At 30.7% G+C, this 20851-nt stretch overlaps 1 protein-coding gene across 1 annotated transcript in view; it reads left to right on the forward strand.

Moving 5' to 3' along the window:
* The window catches only part of LOC134681844 (acid-sensing ion channel 2-like), a 34034-nt gene that overhangs the window by 1083 nt on the left and 12100 nt on the right, over positions 1-20851 (forward strand). The window contains exons 2-9 of the mRNA XM_063541486.1: positions 3804-4031; positions 6507-6711; positions 13078-13111; positions 14138-14273; positions 14826-14917; positions 16262-16425; positions 17411-17488; positions 19143-19248. Of these exons, the coding sequence (XP_063397556.1) occupies positions 3847-4031; positions 6507-6711; positions 13078-13111; positions 14138-14273; positions 14826-14917; positions 16262-16425; positions 17411-17488; positions 19143-19248 (1000 nt within the window). The 5' untranslated portion in view covers positions 3804-3846. The remainder of the gene's footprint in view (positions 1-3803; positions 4032-6506; positions 6712-13077; positions 13112-14137; positions 14274-14825; positions 14918-16261; positions 16426-17410; positions 17489-19142; positions 19249-20851) is intronic.

A 20851-nucleotide genomic window follows, 5' to 3' on the forward strand; every position in this document is an offset into this window, starting at 1 on the left:
TGGCCGTAATAATGATAATTCATGTCAACTGAGAAGTGCTGACGGCTAGGCTTGAGATACCTTCGGAGAATTATAAAACTCCACCAGTAGTGGCATCGACCCAGTGGTTGTTAGTAAACTCGTCAATAACACCAGAATTTTATTTTTATTTTTGCCAGACGCACGTTTCGTCTACAAAAGACTCATAAGTGACGCTCGAAAAAATTATATTGAAAGGGCCAAATGAAGAGACATATAGTTCGCATTATGAACAAGAAAGGGACTGTTTACGTTTGCCAAATCTATGGCCTGACTGATGAAATGTTTAGTTGAATTTTCTAACAGTACCTTTTTTATTTTCTTGCAACCCAAATGCAGAATTCACCATTGATGTCCCGATTAAATTTAGTTGTCGTTAGATGAAACAATTAAAATATGACTATAACTGGCAATCGTCTAAACCTCTACATTAACCTCATGAAAAATGACATAGTAGTCATTTTTTGGACAATTTAATTTTCTGGAGTCGTTTTTAAAAAAACTTACAACTATGACTGATTTTTAGTAATGAACAATTCAGTGTACTGACGACAACTGTAAGTTATATATATATTCGTAGGTTGTATGTGCAGCAAACTATGTGTTATCAGATTAATCGCCAAATTATAAGTTTTTTCCTGACACATATAACAGATACACTGTAAATTGATATATTCTTTCAGAATAGTCACTATTTTGATCTTGGATAAATGCCAATTTGATAGAAATCCTAAAAACTGCACTGTACCTTCTTGACCCATATAAGATGATATAATTCAATTTTTTTTTTCTGTCAAAGAAATTTGTCAAAATATCTTAGATTTCTAAAGGTAAAGGGGAGATCATCTATTCCTAACGATAAAATGTTGTTATGCAATTTACAGTACAAATTTTACAGCACTTCATGCGCATTTCGAATTTCGACAACTAAATATTCAACAGTAATCGATACTCGAGGCCAAAATATTTGAAAATCCAAAAGACAATACAAACATTTAAGACATGATTAAAAATTAAAAAAAATTAAACATGTTAAAGCTCCGCAATATCAGGAGCATGAATTGGACCATTGCATGATTGAAATAACTTTTTTAATATCAAATGGTTCCAAAAATTTTAAAATTGCAGCAAATTTCTTTCAAACAATTTTCGAATTGTCAGGCAAGTATTATTCGTCCAATACCTTAATCATAAATCGCGTATTATTTTCTTGAGGTCTTTAGGAATTTTTGATGGTGATATAACTGGAAATGAGAGGCGAACGATATCAAAGACACACTCAAAATCTTAAGTCGAAAATAAACTAGCAAGCACATGGCCGAAAATTTAAAAAAAAAAGAGTGACAAACATACATACAACAGCACATAAAACAGGATGTGGATGATCAGGAACCATAATAATAGCTGACTCTAATGAACTGTAACATGATTTTGTTATGCACATAAATAAACGTACAAACTTGAAATAATAATGTGACAATTACGAACGTGACTTCAGTTTATCAAAATAATTAACGTTAATATTTTTAGCCATGCTTTTATCTAATCACGAAGTAATCAAGCATTCAATTCTAATAATGCGATTTCTCCTGAGGGGGGTTGTGAATTGAAGGTATATGATTGTATACATTGTGTTATAAGTGCCGTAACCCATAATTCTTAATGAATGATTGAAAGATCAATTATTCATTAGATATTTCTCAAATAGTAGATCGCTTACTTTTAAGTAATAATATGCTTAGTTTACTTAGTCGCGTTGATTTAAACATCAAATTCAATAGTAAGGATTCTTTTCTTAATCATTTACAAGACTGATCTGATGGGTTTTGATTTCAATTAAGGAGACAATTGAGGAAAGCAATACGCAGTTTATTTTACATGAGGTATCGTTAAAGACCATACACAATATCTGGTTGAAAAGGTCATTATTCCTTAATAATTAATATCTGCAATTGCTACAATATTTCAAATTAAAAATTAAAATATTTATAATTATTCCAAATAAAAGCATTTTTCATTGTCGTATAAACTTTACAGTTTGTGACCAACATATATTAACACAAATAACATAATTTTGTATATACATACATATCAAACATAAACAATAAAACAGCATCAAAATGTATAACAACAAACAAGCTGTTAAGAGTCCTCTGTCGTCAGTTCTAATGCCTTTATTAATATGCTTTTCAAGTTAATTTCAATAACATAAATCAAACAAGAGAGAAAACATAGGTTTACCAATTGTTCGTTTGCTATTTTATTTTAGAATAATTAATTACAACGTGTAAACAATCCAATAACAAAGAACACTTATTCTTTTGAATTTACGACATTACACACATAGTTATGAACTGTGTGTCACACTAATGTATCAACGCCACATCACGTGACGTATGTTTTATGACTTTTTATTATACCAGGAAAACATCTAACAGTAGAAAAAAGAAAATTGCGATTGAGTTTGCAATTGTGTGATGTTATGAATTTTCTTGTCATTACAAGAATATTAATAGAAATTTGTGTTTTAATGGTGCAATACTTTGTATTTGCTAAACTTGTCAAATTTCTTTTAAATCAAAACTGTGTAAAGCAAATTAATATTGTGCATACTTTTGCTTTAAACAAAAATTTATATAAATAAACTACTTGATTCGTTATGTTAGCTTTTACATACATATAGGACAAAATAGAATTCAAACCACAAACCATTGTCCAACATAATATCCAACAAAACGTTCAAAAGAAACATCATAACTAATACATACACAAAACTCTAACAAAAGATGACTGATTATTTCAGCCATTCTATCATCTTATGACTATAGTCCTTACATTGATATATTTTGGCATTTAAATTATTATCAATCTAATATTTTTTTTAATACTAAGTAATTATTAAAAATTACAACATTGGAAATATTGCCATCGTTGCTTTTTTTCATACGAGTAGGTCATGTTGTGTGGCATGCAGGATCATGGGACACACATTTGTGTTAACTCAAATAGAGCTTGTATATGTTTGAAAAATTACTTAAAGTTTTATATAGAATAACATGAACAGAAAGAAAAAAAACGGTTTTTATGTTCTTGCATTCATTTGTACTGTCGTCCTGGTATGTAGTGTTGTCATTTTAGTTTTATGTTAAACGTTACCATTAAAGCTGCAAAACCAGGTTGAACCCATCATTTTTTCTAAAAATGTCCTGTACCAAGTCAGGGAATGTCAGTTGTTATCTTATAGTTCGTTTCTATGTGTGTTGCATTGCCGTTTAGATTTTTTGTTGCACTTCTGTGTTTCCGTTGTTTCGTTGTTTTTTCTCTTATAGCTGGTGTTTAACTCAGTTTTAGTTGTAACCCGGATTTTGTTTTTCTCTCAATCGATTTATCTCTTTCGAACAGCGTTATACTGCCTTTATTTATATTTGTTTTTAAATCTTTATAAATTGTTTCGAATACTATGGAACATTTTGAGTTTACATTTAACTTTGAGGTCGTAGATCATTGAACGGTTATCTAATGAGCCAGCATCAGAATCATTGCTATTCAAAACTCATTATAGGATTTTTCATTCCACGCGATAACATACACTGAGATTCCCAAACGTATTGAACAGTTAAGCCAGCAGTTACTTAGACATTTATATCAAATCTGATGGCACCATTGAACATATTAATTTCTTTGTCTTTTGTGTAATATATTACTATATACAGTAAGAGCTTGAGAATAGTTCATAAAGGTGAACGTTAAATTACGGATGTTATAAGTGATAATTTCTTTTATAGAACGAAAATTAGTAATAGTGTCATGTAATCAATATATGAAAGAATGATGTCGGCTTCGGATGTGAGAACTCTTTTCAGAAGATTTGCAGAGTATACTACTTTTCATGGTGTAAACCGGATTATATCTAGCAAGCTTATGATAGGGAGACTTGTATGGTTGTGTATTGTAATGACTAGTTTTTGTATGTGTATCAGACAAATTTATATACTTAGCGTTCAATTTTCAAGGTAAGTAACTTTTTTACTTATATGAACATACAATAAAGATGTAATTTTATTAATTGACAAAAATATTGCATTTAATGCGTCTTCGACACTTCCGGAGCACCTGAGATCACCCCCAGTTTTTGGTGGAGTTCGTGTTGTTTATTCTTTAGTTTTCTATGTTGTGTCATGTGTACTGTTGTTTTTCTATTTGTCTTTTTCATTTTTAGCCATGGCGTTTTCAGTTTGTTTTAGATTAATGAGTTTGACTGTCCCTTTTGGTATCTTTCGTCCCTCTTTTATGTGAATAACACGTCAAGTTATTTGTAAAACCAAAAGATAGATCACATAAATTATGTTTCAGGATATGTGTCTGACGAGGTCAGGTTGCTTTTTTTTCTTAGTTTCGGTTCGGTTAATTATCGAGCATGTGTATAATGTTGATAGCAATACCTATCATATGTTATCCCCCCCTGCAAAAAACAACTAATTTCATCACAAGTAGTCATGTATTTAAAGTCTGTTATATGACACCACAAAACAATGAAATCAACACTGTATAAACTGAATGCGTCCGAAGCGCTTTTAAATTTACGAGGAACACTGAAAGTGAAATATTGGAAAGGAAAGTATGCAAAAGAACTTAAACAAATGAAGAGATACATGACCTAAATGACACACAAAATAGCCAAATCCATCTTCGGTCAACTTCGGAATTGAAAAGGAAACAATAGTTTTCTCATCCTTTCAAAATTTATAACGGACAGGTTTAGTAAGGTTTATGAACAAACTTCTGTTTTTTTATGCAATGTTCAGTATATATCGACCATATCGTAACATGTGTCTAAACATATCGCATTCGTTGCTGTTAGTTTATGATTGTGTTTACCGCAACAATATGGCATTCTGTAAGTACTTCAGCATAGAAAGTACCAGCGTAATACAAATAAAAAGAGATAATCATTTGATCTACTTCTTTGAAACATGTCGTTATGAAACTGAACATTATGAAAACCTCAATGGTTAGGATCCGACAAATGTTATAATTTTACAAACCTTAAGCTTGCATGAGGACATAATTATTCCTTTATATTATAATGAAAAAGAAGAGTGAGAAATGAATATACTATTATTGATTTGTATCTAGGACGAAAGAGTGTTCAATGGTCAGATCTCTGATTTGTATTCGTCCTTAGAGTATAACATATATACGTGCTAGATGTTATCATTTAAATACTATTCAAGTCAAGATTGCATAGCTAGTTGTATATACAGACAAGAATTAAATCGTCATTGTTAAAACAACCATGGAATCTTCATCGATAATATTGCGTTTAAAAAGACAATTATGATTTTCTCCTCATATAAACTAATAAGGAACTAATCCTGATATTCTTGTAGCATTTTGGTCACAATTACGAAGATTATAAAATGTGAACTCCAACCAACCATGTCCCTGAAAGAATAAGAAGTTTAAAATCCAATCTAATTTTGTCAATATGCGGTCCTAATTATTTATTTATTAGTAGTTTCAAATAGGATGTTTTTTTGTAATTATCTGACGAATATGTTCCCAAAGTTTTGAGTGGTATATGGTCACATAATGAACCAAAAAATTATATAAATATAGGTGATTTGGTCCAGTTAAAAAGGTCAAATGTATTACGTCTGAAGCTCTCAAACTGAATTTTATACCTTCTCACCTTCTCAACACAGAATTGTTAATATTTGGAGTTAGAGAGGTAATTGTGATATAATTGTCCCACTAGTAGTAAACTACACTGTTACAAAATTCTTTTTGAGAATGTATAAAAAAATAAAGGCAGGGATGTCGGAGTAATTGCAAACAATTTAATTATCTTTTAAAGATAATTATAATAATTTATAGCTGTTAAATGCTAGAAGTAAACATTTTACTTGTTTATTTTATGTTTAAATATTTTAACTTGCTTCTACATTTTTGCAGGTTTTGATTAACCTTGAAATGTATGATCTTAGAGATTTTTTTGTTGATTTAAACATCGATAAACTAATGATGCCCACATTTACATTAATCTCTTTCTCGTTTTATCGCCTCTGATCGAGGATAAAAACAACAAATTCAATATCATCAGTTACAAGTATTTTTTCAAAAAGTCTTATTAGAAGGTAAATAGAAATTCCAGTTACAAAAATCCTGAACTCCGAGGAAAATTCAAAATCAAATCTCTCTAATCAAATGGCAAAATCCAAAACTAAAACACATCAAACGAATGGATAACAATTGTTCTATTGCTGACTAGGTATACAACATTATGACAAATGATGGATTGAACCTTGTATTCATGCTAGATAAACCTCTTACTTATATTGCAGTTGCAACAAATTCCATTATATTCACAATGCTGTGTAAAAATACAACAACATCATCGGTAAAAAGGCAAAAAAATGGTGATACTGCAGTTAAAATGGTATTATAATCTTAATCAAGAATCTTCCAATTTGCTTCTTTAATTGTAGTTACAAGATAAATAGAAAGGTATCAACTCTCAATGCAGATCCTTATTTTCCATCCATATCATTTTGCGACTTGAATCCACTGAGCCATAGAAAGATAGAAGAATACAAAGATGATGTCGAATTAGCGACCCATTTAATAAAAATAATAAAAAGAAACCAAGCTGCAGTTGAGGGATTAAAAAATGGAACTGTTGATATACGTAATGTATGTGTTTTAATAATTATATGTCAATACAAATACAACACATCGTCTTGAAAATACATTAAATATTTGCTACCGAATGATAAGTTATTAACAATCACTAATCAACAATACAATGAATATGAAAAACCTATAAATAGATTAAAAGATATAATGATATGTTTCGTTTTTTATCATTTTTCATTTAATTATCGTAAGTTTTGAGATATCATTCTCACTTTTAATGCATCATATGGTGTGTTATTTTATTTTTGTACAAACTGGAGAATATTATCACTCTATAAAACCCCTCAGACATATATACTAGGCTATTAGTTGGTCACAGTAACTATGTGGTGTCCCTATAATATGTCTAATTCTAAACCATTAGCTTATTAACACATTTAAGTGCTTTGTAAATTGGTCATGTATTTAGTTTATGTGGCAATGGTCTAGGTATTCGTCCAGTTGAACTTCATAAAACAATTGTGATGAAAATTTTTAACTTAACAAATGTTCACATAACGTAATATAAAGTCTTTTTTTCAATTTTTAGTTAAGCTCTTAAGTCGATATATATTAACACAAGGAAATGCCTGTACCAAGTCAGATATATAGCTTTTGGTTTCTATTCGTTCGATATGTTGGAGCTTTCAATTAGCCTATTAATAATGTACATTCAGTTTAGAATTTTCATTAGTTTTTGGTATTTAGAGGTTTTTTTTCTTTTGATCAGATGTCATTGTCCTAATAACACAAGATTTTGTAAGGGTCGCAGTTTTTTTCGAAATCACATTTAAAAAAGAAGTCAGATTTTAAATATAATTAACTCCAAGGAAAATTTAAAAAGAAGAGATGGCAAATGGGAAAATCAAAACTAAGACGAATGGAAAACAAATGTAATATTCTTGACTTGGTACATGCATTTTTATGTAGAAAAAAGGTGCATAATAACTGGTTTTAAAGCTAGCTTAACCTCTCACTTCTTTGACAGTTGCATCAAATTCCATTATATTGACAACAATGTGTGAACAAAACAAACAGACATTATAGTAAAAATGGTAAAATTGGGTGTACAGCAGTCAAAATAATGTTGTAATCGTAATCATTATAAAACAAAAATATATGTTACGAAGAAGCACAATATGGCATTTATTTAGACCAAACATATTAGCAAAAAGTATGACAAACAAACACAAATTTACCTTGGTACACAACAAAATGACGGGATGTTACACAGCCACGTCATTCATGTATAATACAAACCCAGAAAAAAAGTGTTGTCAACGATTAACCGTTTGAACGACCGAATACCTAAAACGCTAACCGGTTAACCGGTCTTGAAAACAAATTTAAGATTTGATATAAATTTATATAGAAAACATTAAATAGTTATGTTTTCTTTCAAAATTGTCGTCGTACTAATTAATTTGACAAAGTAATTGTCCAGTATATTGATTGCTATTGTTAATCCAAAAATATGAAATTAAATAGAACTTTTCTCTCAGCTCGGGGCAAGATCATAAGGAAACAAAATTAGCATACATGTTTTTTTACAGTAACTTTAAATCAATAATACGATTAAATTATACGATTTACTTCATCATATTTGTTCTAATATTGTGAAGACTTACATCTGAATGTGCAATCTCCGTCGTGCAAAGCTTTGTCATACGTTAAACGAAATACTAACTCAAAAATTAGGAAATGCAAACCAATATGATTGTTATCAATGTATACTTGATAGTACGAGTAACAAGCCTTGGCATAATCATTTCACATTGAAACCCTTAAAAAGCAAAGTTTCAGACATTCTACGAGATCAAGAAGTTTTTTTTTCATTTTTCAATCTAAAGTTAGTACAAACGCCTTAGTTGATACGTTCTTTTTATTATTATTTAAAGTCAAACTTCGCCATGAATCGTCAGACAAGCCTTATAATACCGAAGGACAAACTTCAATTCGTCGTATTATAAAAATGTAAATGTTTAACTTGTATGGAAGGTTGTTACATTGACACTCAAACTTCATCTTCTTATATCTATGTGTAGGGTAATTCAACCTTCAACTAAAACTACCGGTTCACCGGTTAATCGGTCGAACGGTTATTCGAGTAACCGGTTAGGCAAAAGTGTACGATTTGACAACACTAATAAAAAAAATATAGACAAATCACATATTAAGCAAAAATGAAAGACAAGAATACAAAATAGTTTTACAAAAACACAAGCAATCAGCACTAAATAGGAAAGTAAATGCGATGCATGTTGTAAACAGACAAACACATCAATTGGTATGATTTATCAAAATTAAAATTGTACAAGATTAGAATTAAATTTTGTCACGAATAGGAATATGTATTTAGCCATTACGTCAATTCCTTTACAGATGCTCTTATCAAATTAAGTTGTTAAACTCGTTATAATATTTGAAGGTCATATTCATTAAGAGCAAAGTAGATCAAAGTATTGTCATTACAGTAGTTTTCCGTTTGTGTGATTTATTTATTAGGGAAAATCTTAATTCGGCTATGTATATGCGCAGTTATTACTGTTCACATAAATAAAGTAGAAACTGCGATATAATCAACAAAAAACTGACAAGTTTATGTAAAAATAAAATAAATCTAAACGTCATTTGAAGGATATTATAATTATAGACAACAACAACAAAAAAAGTTGTCTGTATCTTATCAAGCTGTTAATTAACACATATCTGGACAAGTAATGGCAGACAATTAGAGAGTCCATATCTACAGTAACAAAAAAATATATGTCATTTTTGCCCAATTTACTCAAAGACAAAAAATACATATACAATTTATCGTGATCATTTATATACGCTTCCTTTGTTCATTTACAAGGGAAAAGCTTTAACTTAAATATTCAATTTAGGATTGAAATGAGTGTAGCGAGGTGGTTTCATGTTCATTTTTCAAGTATGGTTCATTGTGCGTACGACCTTTTCTTTTCAATGATCAAAATAATGGTTTATATGAGAAATTTAATGCGTTTAATTACTTTTGATATACAATCAACGATAAAAAAAATCTTATTAGATGAGTGTAATTTGTCATTGTTGATGCTTCTAGAAATAAAAATCAATTTTAAATAAAGGAGTTTAGATTTTATAGCTTACTTAAGGCTTTTAAAAACTGTACATTACATAGTTATCGTTGTTAGTTATTCAAAATGATTAACGAAATTTAAGCAGAAAACAACGTAGTTTGACTATAAGCGCACAAAAGCAACGTCAATGCCGTATGGAAGTAATAATGCTAAACGTGTCAGGATATAAAAATAATCACTTTTTGCCAAGTATTTTTGTCTATTCGAGGTCGTTTAAACATTTGAATGCATATCTATTGTTGGGAATCGGATAGGTTGTTTTGTTTGGGTTTTTTTGGGGGGGGAGGGAGGAGGTCTCTATATATTGATTATTTAAAAATATAAAAATATTTGGAATATTCTGCAGCTTGGCAAATGTTCAGCAAACCCATTAAACTGACCAATACCCACGTCCTATGATGAAGTTTTAACTGATACATTTTGTGAATTGACCCACGGCAAAACTCTTAGCACTATGAGATTACTTGCCATTAAATTATACCTATTTCATGTTGATTATGTAACTCCTTATGATTTCATTATTTTGCAAGTTATTTCGTTCGTAGCATTTGGATTATCACGTTTTTTCTGATGACTTTGGAACTCAGAATAAATGTTTTCTGTGGAAAATATTATCGAATGTTTTACCCTGACGATAAAGTTGGAGACAGCATTTAATGATACACAGGCATCATGCACTGTTTTTACTTTTTTTCTTTTCTCGTTGTTATACAAAATTCTTTAAGATGTTTTAAGGTATTGCCAACAAAAGTGTTTAGGATACCTTATCACATATTGTACTTTGCATAATCTTATGTATATATATTTGAAAAATTATAAGACATGTCAGATAATAATTCGTTACATTGAATCATACAATTTCAATTGTCTTTTTTATCTTCGATATATTCAGATTTTGTATATCTCTACACGATTTCCGTGGTATTTTTAGACTTACGTGTGGTTTGATTGAAACAACGATGGTTTTTTTTTGACGGCGAATGTTTTGTGTTTCGAATGAATTTTTAAGGTAAAAAAAAAAAGGAAACACTTGATAAAATGACGACATCCTCAAATTGAGGAGAATAGAAATCAGTTAATCAAATCTTGTTGTTTGGTTCACAATGTTCTTTTATTTGTATATTTTGCTTTTTGACATTCGTTTTCCTTCAAACGTCACTGATGTCTTTTATACAATATACGATATAGTCGAACACAATGTGAAACTTGGTTCTTTTAGAGTTTTTTCTAACATAACATTCCTTACAGAGTAAATTTACCGTAAATGGTGGGTTCAGAAAATAAAATTGACGAATATGAATAAATGACATGTCTGAATACTGGTACATCATCGCGCTTGCTAATTAAAGAGGGACGAAAGATACCAAAGGGACAGGTAAACTCGTAAATCTAAAACAAACTGACAACGCCATGGCTAAAAATGAAAAAGACAAACAGAAAAACAATAGTACACATGACACAACATAGAAAACTAAAGAATAAACAATACGAACCCCACCAAAAACTAGGGGTGATCTCAGGTGCTCCGGAAGGGTAAGCAGATCCTGCTCCACATGCGGCACCCGTCGTGTTGCTTATGTGATTACAAATCCGGTAAATAGTCTAATTCGGTAGGTCAAATTCATGAAAGGGAAGGGGATTGTAGTTACGACGTAAGGAACATATCAAATATCAATTGTGAAACGGTTATTCCATAACGGTCAACCAACTCGTGATGGCGTCCGTAAAATTTACGAAGGGATGATTTCAACTAATTAAGTATACGAATCCCTGTTGACGGGATATCCCAGAGCTTGTGTTTTCCAACCATTAGTTCCTTAAAGAGGGTACCTCCTTGTAAAGAAGATATATATGCAAGAAGCTATATATTTTCGGAAGGATTCCTGCTGAGGAACTGGATGTCACCAATTTTTTTTTATGTATGTAGGTCAATCTATCTATTTTATGTATTGTTTTTGCAGATATGTACGTATTTGTTTTTCGGATTTCGTTATTCCTATTAGTTGTGATTGTCCCTAGTTGATATCAAATTACTTTTATAAACTTGCTTTTCCAATCATCATTTCTTTAATAGAGAGCTGCTGTTTCAAATGCATTTATTGAACCAAGAGTTTTAAATGATGAAGTTGAAAATCTTACCAATCACGAGTTGGTTGTAAGTTATGTTATATCCGTCTTCCATTTGACGACAGATATCTTCCTCTTAACCTTAATTCCATATCCCCCTCGCGAATATTTATTTTACGGATTTGACTATACTTTTTTAACCTTTTAGATTATAGCTCTTCACCTTTTATATTGGCTTTCGATTTTAAATATTTTGACCACGAGCATCACTGAAGAGACATGTTTTGTCGAAATGCGCATCTGATGTAGGGAAATTGGTACCGGTAATATTGTTACTTGTCGAGTTTTACTTATCACCAGGTTTATACTTATAAGAGCAATACGGCCGAACAACCGGATGAAACAGGATCTGCATATCCTTTGGGTGCTTGCTATAACCACCGGTTTTGGTGGAGTTCGTGTTGCTTAGTTGTCCGTTTTATATGTAATGTTTTGTTACTGTTGTTAGTCTTTTCGTCCTTTATTCGTTTGTTTCCATTGCATTGTCATCTTTTCTGTTAACAAAACTTTTTCGAAAAACTAAGGATTTTCTTACGACCAGGAGTAGATTACCTTAGCCGTATTTGGCACAACTTTTTGGAATTTTGGGAACTCAATGCTCTTCAACTTTGTATTTGTTTGGCTTTTTAAATGTTTTGATCTGAGCGTCACTGATGAGTCTTATGTAGACGAAACGCGCGTCTGGCGTATTAAATTATAATCCTGGTACCTTTGATAACTATCAGCTTATTTCTTCTTATGAATTTTGATATCACTTTGTTATCTTTCGCCTCTTTATGTCTTAATTTTGCTTAATTGTTTAACCATGGTATTCATAGTTGGACTTCGTTGCCGAGGATAGTTACGTACCAGTTCATATCTTTCCTTCTATAAAAGTAAACCCATTTGATTTGTAACGAAGATTTGAGAATTCTGTTTGTTGTTGTATATATATTTAACAATATTTCATACGACTATCACGTCGGCTTGCATGTTAAATGTACTATGCTAGCATTTGATTTATTTTATCGAAAAAGAATTTTTTAAATTCACATATTATACCCATGTAATTGCTAGATTTTAGGTTTCTCTTTTATTTGCATTTCTTTACAATATATATATTTGTTTTGTATTTTACTTTATGCATCTTACCCAGACATTATTTAATAAAGATGACCTGCACAGTGAAGGTATGTATTATTATTAAAACTATTTTTTTTAAACATGTTAAATTATTCTCTTTTTTTTCTCACTTATTTCACTATTTTTCTATGGTTTTTTTTAGTGTGATGTTAGTAATTATAAATATGTTTTAGGTTATCACATCTTACATTATGCATGCACGTTTGTAACTTCTCAATAACCTTTATAATTACATTGTTTTATAAAAATTAAACCATATTTTACAGCAAAATCATATATATTGACAAATAAAAACAAAATGTAACATTGTTATGACTCACAAAGTTAAATATATTCTCCATACAGTACGAACCAATCACATTCCATTAATGTGCTTCGTGAAAACATAATATATCAAACTGAAGATATGGTATAACTGCCAATGAGACAGCTCTTCACACTACACCTGCAGTCAAAGAAATAAGCAACCATAAAATAAGTCATCTGGTCTTCAATAATGAGCAAATTCAATACCGTATCGTTTTGTTACTATAACTGTTGCTTGAGTCTCTAAATAAATTCCATGCTAACGAAGAGCTTATCTAGATTGGCATTAATCAGAAACACACAAAACGGAATATTTAAATGTCAAGAGTGTGTAAGAAACGAAACACTAGAAGAGCAATATGACAAGCTTAATGAAGAACCTAAAATAAAACCACTTTCAACTACGATCAACTTTCTATAGATATAAGAAGATATGGTATGAGTGCCAATGAGACAACTCTCAATCCAAGTCACAGTTTTATCGTTATATTTCCTTTTGAGACTTGGATATTTATCACTGAATTTACTTTTCCAATATTGCAATATTGTAAACAAAACAAAAAAGATCCTTTCAGGACTAGCAATTCACTATCTTATTAAAAGAAATGCAAAATGAACAATTTTAAAGAAGACAATACGAAACCCCAATTTTCTCACTTTGACAAAGTATAGTGTTATTCTGACAATAAATGTAATGTTTATGATGTGAACAAAATGATAATTGCTGGTTGCCGTGTCAATATTTAAATTTTTTACTGCATTTGTAGAAATTGAACAACAGTTTCGGAGAGAAATGAATTATTTTGATATCAACATCACGAAGAAAGCCGTGCGGAAGCTATCTCCGGACTTTAAGGAGTTCGTTTTAAGTTGCAAATATGAGGGTGAATTGTGTAATGAAAGGTAAAAGTATATATAATATGTTTTTCATAACAACAAATATTGATTATGATTGAAACTCCTTACCTTTTTTTTTTGATAGCGTTACTTTTATCACTTGAAAATATTCAAAATACCTAATCATGCACAACAAAAACACACATAAAAGCAAGGTACGGTCCCTTTTATTGCTACTGCATAGACCTTATCTGACCCCATTTCAAAGGTGAACATACTGAGGGTGCAGTCCATATACCTTTATTTACACATCAAACTGTACTAGTTGACGGAACTTTTCGATACACAGGTACTCCATATCTGAGAAACACGTAAGAATGTCCCCAAGATCGGTCAGAAGATGTGTTCAACGAAGTTGTTGTACAGTCAAGTCTGTTTTTCGAATTGTTTTATTTGTACTTTGAAAAAGTCAACATCTCATTAATTTCCGTTTCTTAAATATAATCAGCATCCTTGTTATATACATGTACTTCACTTCAATCTCCATTCAAATGTATATCTACGTTAATTCCAATGTTTAAGAAAATCATATACATGTATGTCTGTTTCTTATTGTAGCTCTTTTATGCCATTTTTCGATCCGTACTATGGTCAATGCTATAGGTTTCCTAGAAAACCATTAGAATCAAAGCACGTTGGACAGTTATTTGGTAAGTATGGAACGTCGTAATAAAATAGGATTAAATGCACATCCTTCTACTGACACTGTTTCCAACAACATGCATCATCATTGTGTTATATGACGACCGGAAAATACTGTTTAAAATAAATTTCTCAAATAACCGTCTAAGAAGAATATTTGCAATTTCTAATTAACATTTTTTGTAATATAGGCTACTACATGTATGTGCTTAATAAATTATGCAAAGAATCTAAATACAATTATAAAAAAACCAGCACATGCATCAAAATTACATTTTCCTGGGATATTTTTTAAATTTAAAAGAGTATAAGAAACGGAATTATCAACCTGCTTAAACCTTTTGAACCCCTTAATCCATGCATCTGTACTGAACATGAATAGGTCAAATTGAAAAGTTCGAAAATAGTTTTGGAAAAACATAACTAATCGAAGTGTAAACCAAGCGGTGAAATGCTATCGAACCAAACCAATGTTTAAGTATTTGTAGATATGTAAATCATATAAGAATCATAACACATTATCATACTACAAAACTGTCTTCATGACTTTGTAATATTTATACTAATGGTGTGGCACAAAAGCCATATTTTAATATCAAACTATCTCCACGATTGAAGCTTACAACTACAGCAACAGTGATCTTACGTAATCAAACAAATTGAGTCATAATTCAAATGAGGTAAAAAAAAGAAAAGTATAACGAAACTTTTGAACTCGAATGCAAATTTGAGAAGGGAAAGCTCATAAAAACTGACCAAATCACACGCTATCAATTAACGGAAATTATGAAAAGCAACTACATTATCCTGACTTGGTGCAGAATTTTTTCGAAGTATAAGATAAAAATAGTCCAATTATATAATTTCATTAAAAATATTCTGGATTTAAAGCAGGACGATCAATGTGATATGGAGGGAAATATTCTAAAAATCTGTGACCCGCAAAAACACAAGAGTTATTGACCTAGATAAACACATATACCAACAACCTACAGTTGAAATGAAACCTGGTAGCATACGGTTGTACCGCATTTCACGCACTCGTCATGTTTATCAGGTAGGTCACCACAGCTGAAATACATTAGTTGGATGAATTATGATTGAATTTGTTCACTCGAAATGTAATTCGTGTTTAAAGATTGAACTTTTTTCGTCAAGGTGTATGTTATGAACCTGGAGGCAATTTCACCAAAAAAATCCTTTTTTTTTACGACTTAGATTTGTCGTAAGTCATGAACAATTCAGGATATGTACGATCAATCTTAGTCGTAAGTTTTTTTGTGAAGTCGACACCTGTTATGTTGGGTTTTTTTTTGCAATTCCACATATTTATTTACCACTTGTCTTCAAAGCATTCCAGCTATTTCTGAATGTGAACCAGAGTGATTATATACCATACGTCGCTGATGACCCGGGTGTCGTTCTGTCGATACATGAAAATGGATACAGACCATATCTACAAAGCAATGGATTCTCAGTATCACCAGGATTTAAAACAGATATTTCATTGTTTCAAGTACGTTGCTTAATATTTGATATATTATATATACATGATGATTTAATTTTTGACAAAGTATGTTAAATTCTCATATAGAATAGCATAACATAATAAGAGAAAAAAAACATATCGTTAACTTATTCTAATTGGCTAAATGAAGGTCGACAAATTTTAATTAAATTGAGAATGGAAATGGGGAATGTGTCAAAAAGCCAACAACCCCACAATAGAGCAGATAAAAGCCGAAGGCCACCAAATGAGTCTGCCATGCAGCGAGAAACTCCCGCACCCGGAGGAGTCCTTCAGCTGGTTATTTTAAATCAAAGATGTTTATTTTTTGACGATTACTGCTAATTGTCAATTGAATGTTGATGAACGACACACATTCTGACATCAACAAGTTATTTAAAAATACATCGTATAATGATAACATGACAACGCCAACCATCAAATAGACGAATAAATTGGAACAAACTCGCGCCCTTAGGCTTTATTTATTGAAATTTATCCATATTCCTATAACGATGCAGATATATAAGGACGTAAAACAACGGTAAAATGTATTGAGAGTCAGCTCAGACGTGATGGTCGATAATGACGTTTTGTAATTTAACAACAACTCATAGGCAAAAGGTAAAACAATAAAAAATGACGAACTATAATTTAAAACGGAAAGTCCCGAATCAAATGGCAAAATCAATAATTAAAACATGTCAAACGAATGGACAACAACTATCATATTCCTGACTTGGTACAGACATTATCTAATGAAAAACATTGTGTGTTGGACCTGTTTTTATAGCTAGCCAAACCTTTCACTTTTGTGACTGTCGAATAAAATGCCATTGTATTGACAATAATATGTGAACAAAACAAGCAGACATAAAAAGTAAGAATTTCAAAAATATCATAAAAGGGTTTTCTTTTATTTGTATTTCATTAATTGTCTAACAATTTCACTGATTAACCACGTGGCATTTCATTTTAAATTGTCTTTTAATAGAAGAGAATGTTGAGGAAAAGGGAGGTATTTGGTAATACAGATTTATGTGATGACAGCGGTGAATTTACCAACATTCAGGTAAGACATTTTTATGACGTGTTGATGAAACACACCCACAATCAAAAATACTAGGTAGTAACGAGTAATTAAATCGTTTTGCTTCCATATACGTGTAAGCGGTTGTGTCTGTAATACAGGTATTTAAATACACGTAGCATAATGCAATACAAAATATATATTCAAAAAGCAGTTTTCTTGAAAATTAGGAAAATACTAATCAGAACTTGATAAAAAGGATCGTCCTGACAGAAATTTTCAGAGACATTTGAAAACAAAACCTTTGGTGTAGTTTATATCAACAAATTATCTCGATATACATATTAAATTTAAAACACAGAATAAATACATTTCGTTCTATGTTCTTAAAAGTCTTGGTCACAACTTCAATATTTTTCACAGAACTCCTGTAATTTTTTTGTCATCTACAAAAGGAGAATAAAAAAAACATGACTTCGAACTCCATTGTGAATTCAAATAAGGGGAATTCTTTAAAAAAACAAACTGACAAAAATTTTAACTTCAATAAATCAATGTAGAAAGTTTAAAAAGACCATTATCAAATTCCTGAAATGGTACAGTCATTTACCAAGAGAATGATAGGTTAAACCTGGTTTTATAGACCTGTCATTCAAATATTTAATATAAATTTAAACATCTAAATTGCTAAATTTTTAGATAATGTTGTTGAAATTTGTAATGCCCTGTATTCAAAAGACTTCATTCAGAACTGAGTTTGCTTAAAGACAGTCATAACATTAAATAAACAAAACATTGTTGAATTTCCAGAAAAGTAATTAGTCAAGACAATGAACATGCCACATGCATCTTGTATGCTGTTTTCTCAATTGTTTATTATAAATTTTTATGATCAGAAAATATATTTGTACGTGATCACTATCTCTGCAACTTTTCTATATCTAAATTATTTGCGTTATTTACAAAAGAGTATTTCGAGAACGCACTAATATTGATTTAGAATCTCACAGGGGTAAACTATATTAACATCGGTATTGATTTAGTTAGTAGGGCATGTGATTTAGTATGATAAATATAATATCTTGTGGGCCTCGGGTTTGCTAGTTCATATTTACTTTTGGTTGAGCTAAATTGGTGTGAGACTATGAAAGCAAATAAAAGGTAGTAAGAGGATGACCTTTTTCTGGTATGTGATTTTGTATTTAAATGAACTTACTTGATGTTTTAAAAATGTAATATCAATTTTCTATCGTGACATGATTCGTTTCGGGTTTTTTTTTTATAATTCAGATATACCCTTTCCATACGGTTTGTAGTTTATGTGGGGAAATCTCATTATGGAAACTAGGCTTGTACTTTGTAGGCAACGCGTGTGTTTTGAAATTCGTCCAAAAAAGACCTGTCGGTGTCTCGAATAAAAAAAGGACAAACGAACAACATATTGTTTTCCCTTTTGTCTCTTAAATGTTTTTTTCTTTTTATTTTATTGAATAGCAAAACCTGTCAGTGTCTCAAAAAAAGGACAAAAGGACTAAATAAAAGCTTTACCCTTTTTTCTCTAAAAATGTTTTTGTTTTATTTCTATTTTACTGAATAGCAGAGCTTAAAATTGATGTGGTATTTCGTTGTCGCTAAAAACCTAGATTTTCACAGATTCTTTCGATAAATATTATTAGAAATCATTTTTTTCTTTTAGGCATGCTTTGAACTATGCATAGAAAAGATTATAGAAAAGAATTGCAATTGTTCGCCTACTTTATCAGATGTTAGTTTAGGACTGTGGATTTGTGATGACGCTGAAGGTATATGAAATAAATATATATCTTTTGTAAATCTGTGTTACTTTCGCGCGTTTGGCGCAAATACAAAATTTCAGTACTGGTATCCAGGATGAGTTTAATTAAAGTTTTATTTGTGTATTGACAATACGGTACCATCCTTTATTCATAAGTTTCAGGATCAGTGTTTGTTTGTGACAGCTTAAGCATTGTTATCTAAAGTAACACATTTGACATCATTCATTAAATGAAACATTGTCATTTATAGAATTGGTATAATTCTGTTTGCACCGAATAGTTGATAACTTAAGAATATCCACTCGTTATATTGGATAGATTATCAATCGCTGTGGGGAGCATACTTCTAATTGTAATATAATCTGAAACGATGTCGTTAAAAAGTTATTTTTGTCGTGTTAAATAACTACATGAGGTAATCTTACAGTACAATCGTTTGTTTGGAAATCTAAGCCATTACTAGTTTTAAATCATTGTTCTGCAACGTTAGTATTTGGTCACAAACTATAAATATGTGGCCCGTTTTTTGATTGTCGTAAACCTTTGACAAATTCAACTTACTTCCAGATTTAACGATTTTATGTCGATAGCACTTTGAAAATCAAAGATTACAAAGTAGTACAAGCAAGGCAAAACTATTGCATTGTATTTCAATGCGTTTCAAGGACATGTGGTTAAAAGCTTCTGAATCACCAGAACCTTTTGAAATAGTAACCCCCTTCAGGTTTAATATCTCCCGTTTGATGTTGTAACATATTATCGATATGTTTTAGAAGAAGTGCAACAGTATGTTAACAAATGACATTTAAAGACTTGTAGGGTCTAAAAGTCAATATCGATTTACATTATTGCAAATGTATTGATATTTGAAAAGATTATCGGAAAAACCGTGGCATCTTGAAAACCGTGTTGCAACTAAAAATCTTGTAACATGCTTTTTTTATTATTAACTTACGACAAAATGCTGTGTTTTACTTTGGCACGTTTTGAACAAAATATGAATCTTTTACCAAATGTATTCGTTCTATCAACTTATTGACTTTTTTTCTAACAACCTATAAAAATCGTCAAAATGTTCGTAAACATCAACTGCTAGCTCGTGTTCATTTTTCTTTCCAGCTGCATAATTCTGTTTGATTTGATCTAGGGTTTGAAAATTACATATGCGTCCATGGATATCTTTTACTACAGCATCGACGTAATGACGATATCATTTTATAGTCCATCTATGATAGTGACTGTCCCTCTGGTACCTTTCATCCTTCTTTAGAGGAGCTTAATTAAAATCACATAAAATTTGAGCCATACAATCAACAATCAATCAATGATTAGGTAGGAATTCGAATGTAAAACTAAAACCAACTATCTCATCTTTAAATGCAAAGTTCTTTGTTTTGAGTTTTTATTGTAGAAAATCCTAATTTAAGTAGTTGTTGCATAAGATAATGATTGATGAGCAAGTTTACAGTTCTAAGAGAAGTAAAAACAGTTGTTTGCGTCCAAATTGTAGCACTGTTTTCATTTCATATTAAACATAACATAGTGATTGAAACGTCAGACAAGAAACATATATAACTAAAATATGATTAATCAGTGTTTAAATATTCAT

The sequence above is a fragment of the Mytilus trossulus genome, chromosome 8 (assembly GCF_036588685.1).
Source record: "Mytilus trossulus isolate FHL-02 chromosome 8, PNRI_Mtr1.1.1.hap1, whole genome shotgun sequence".
Lineage (NCBI taxonomy): Eukaryota > Metazoa > Mollusca > Bivalvia > Mytilida > Mytilidae > Mytilus > Mytilus trossulus.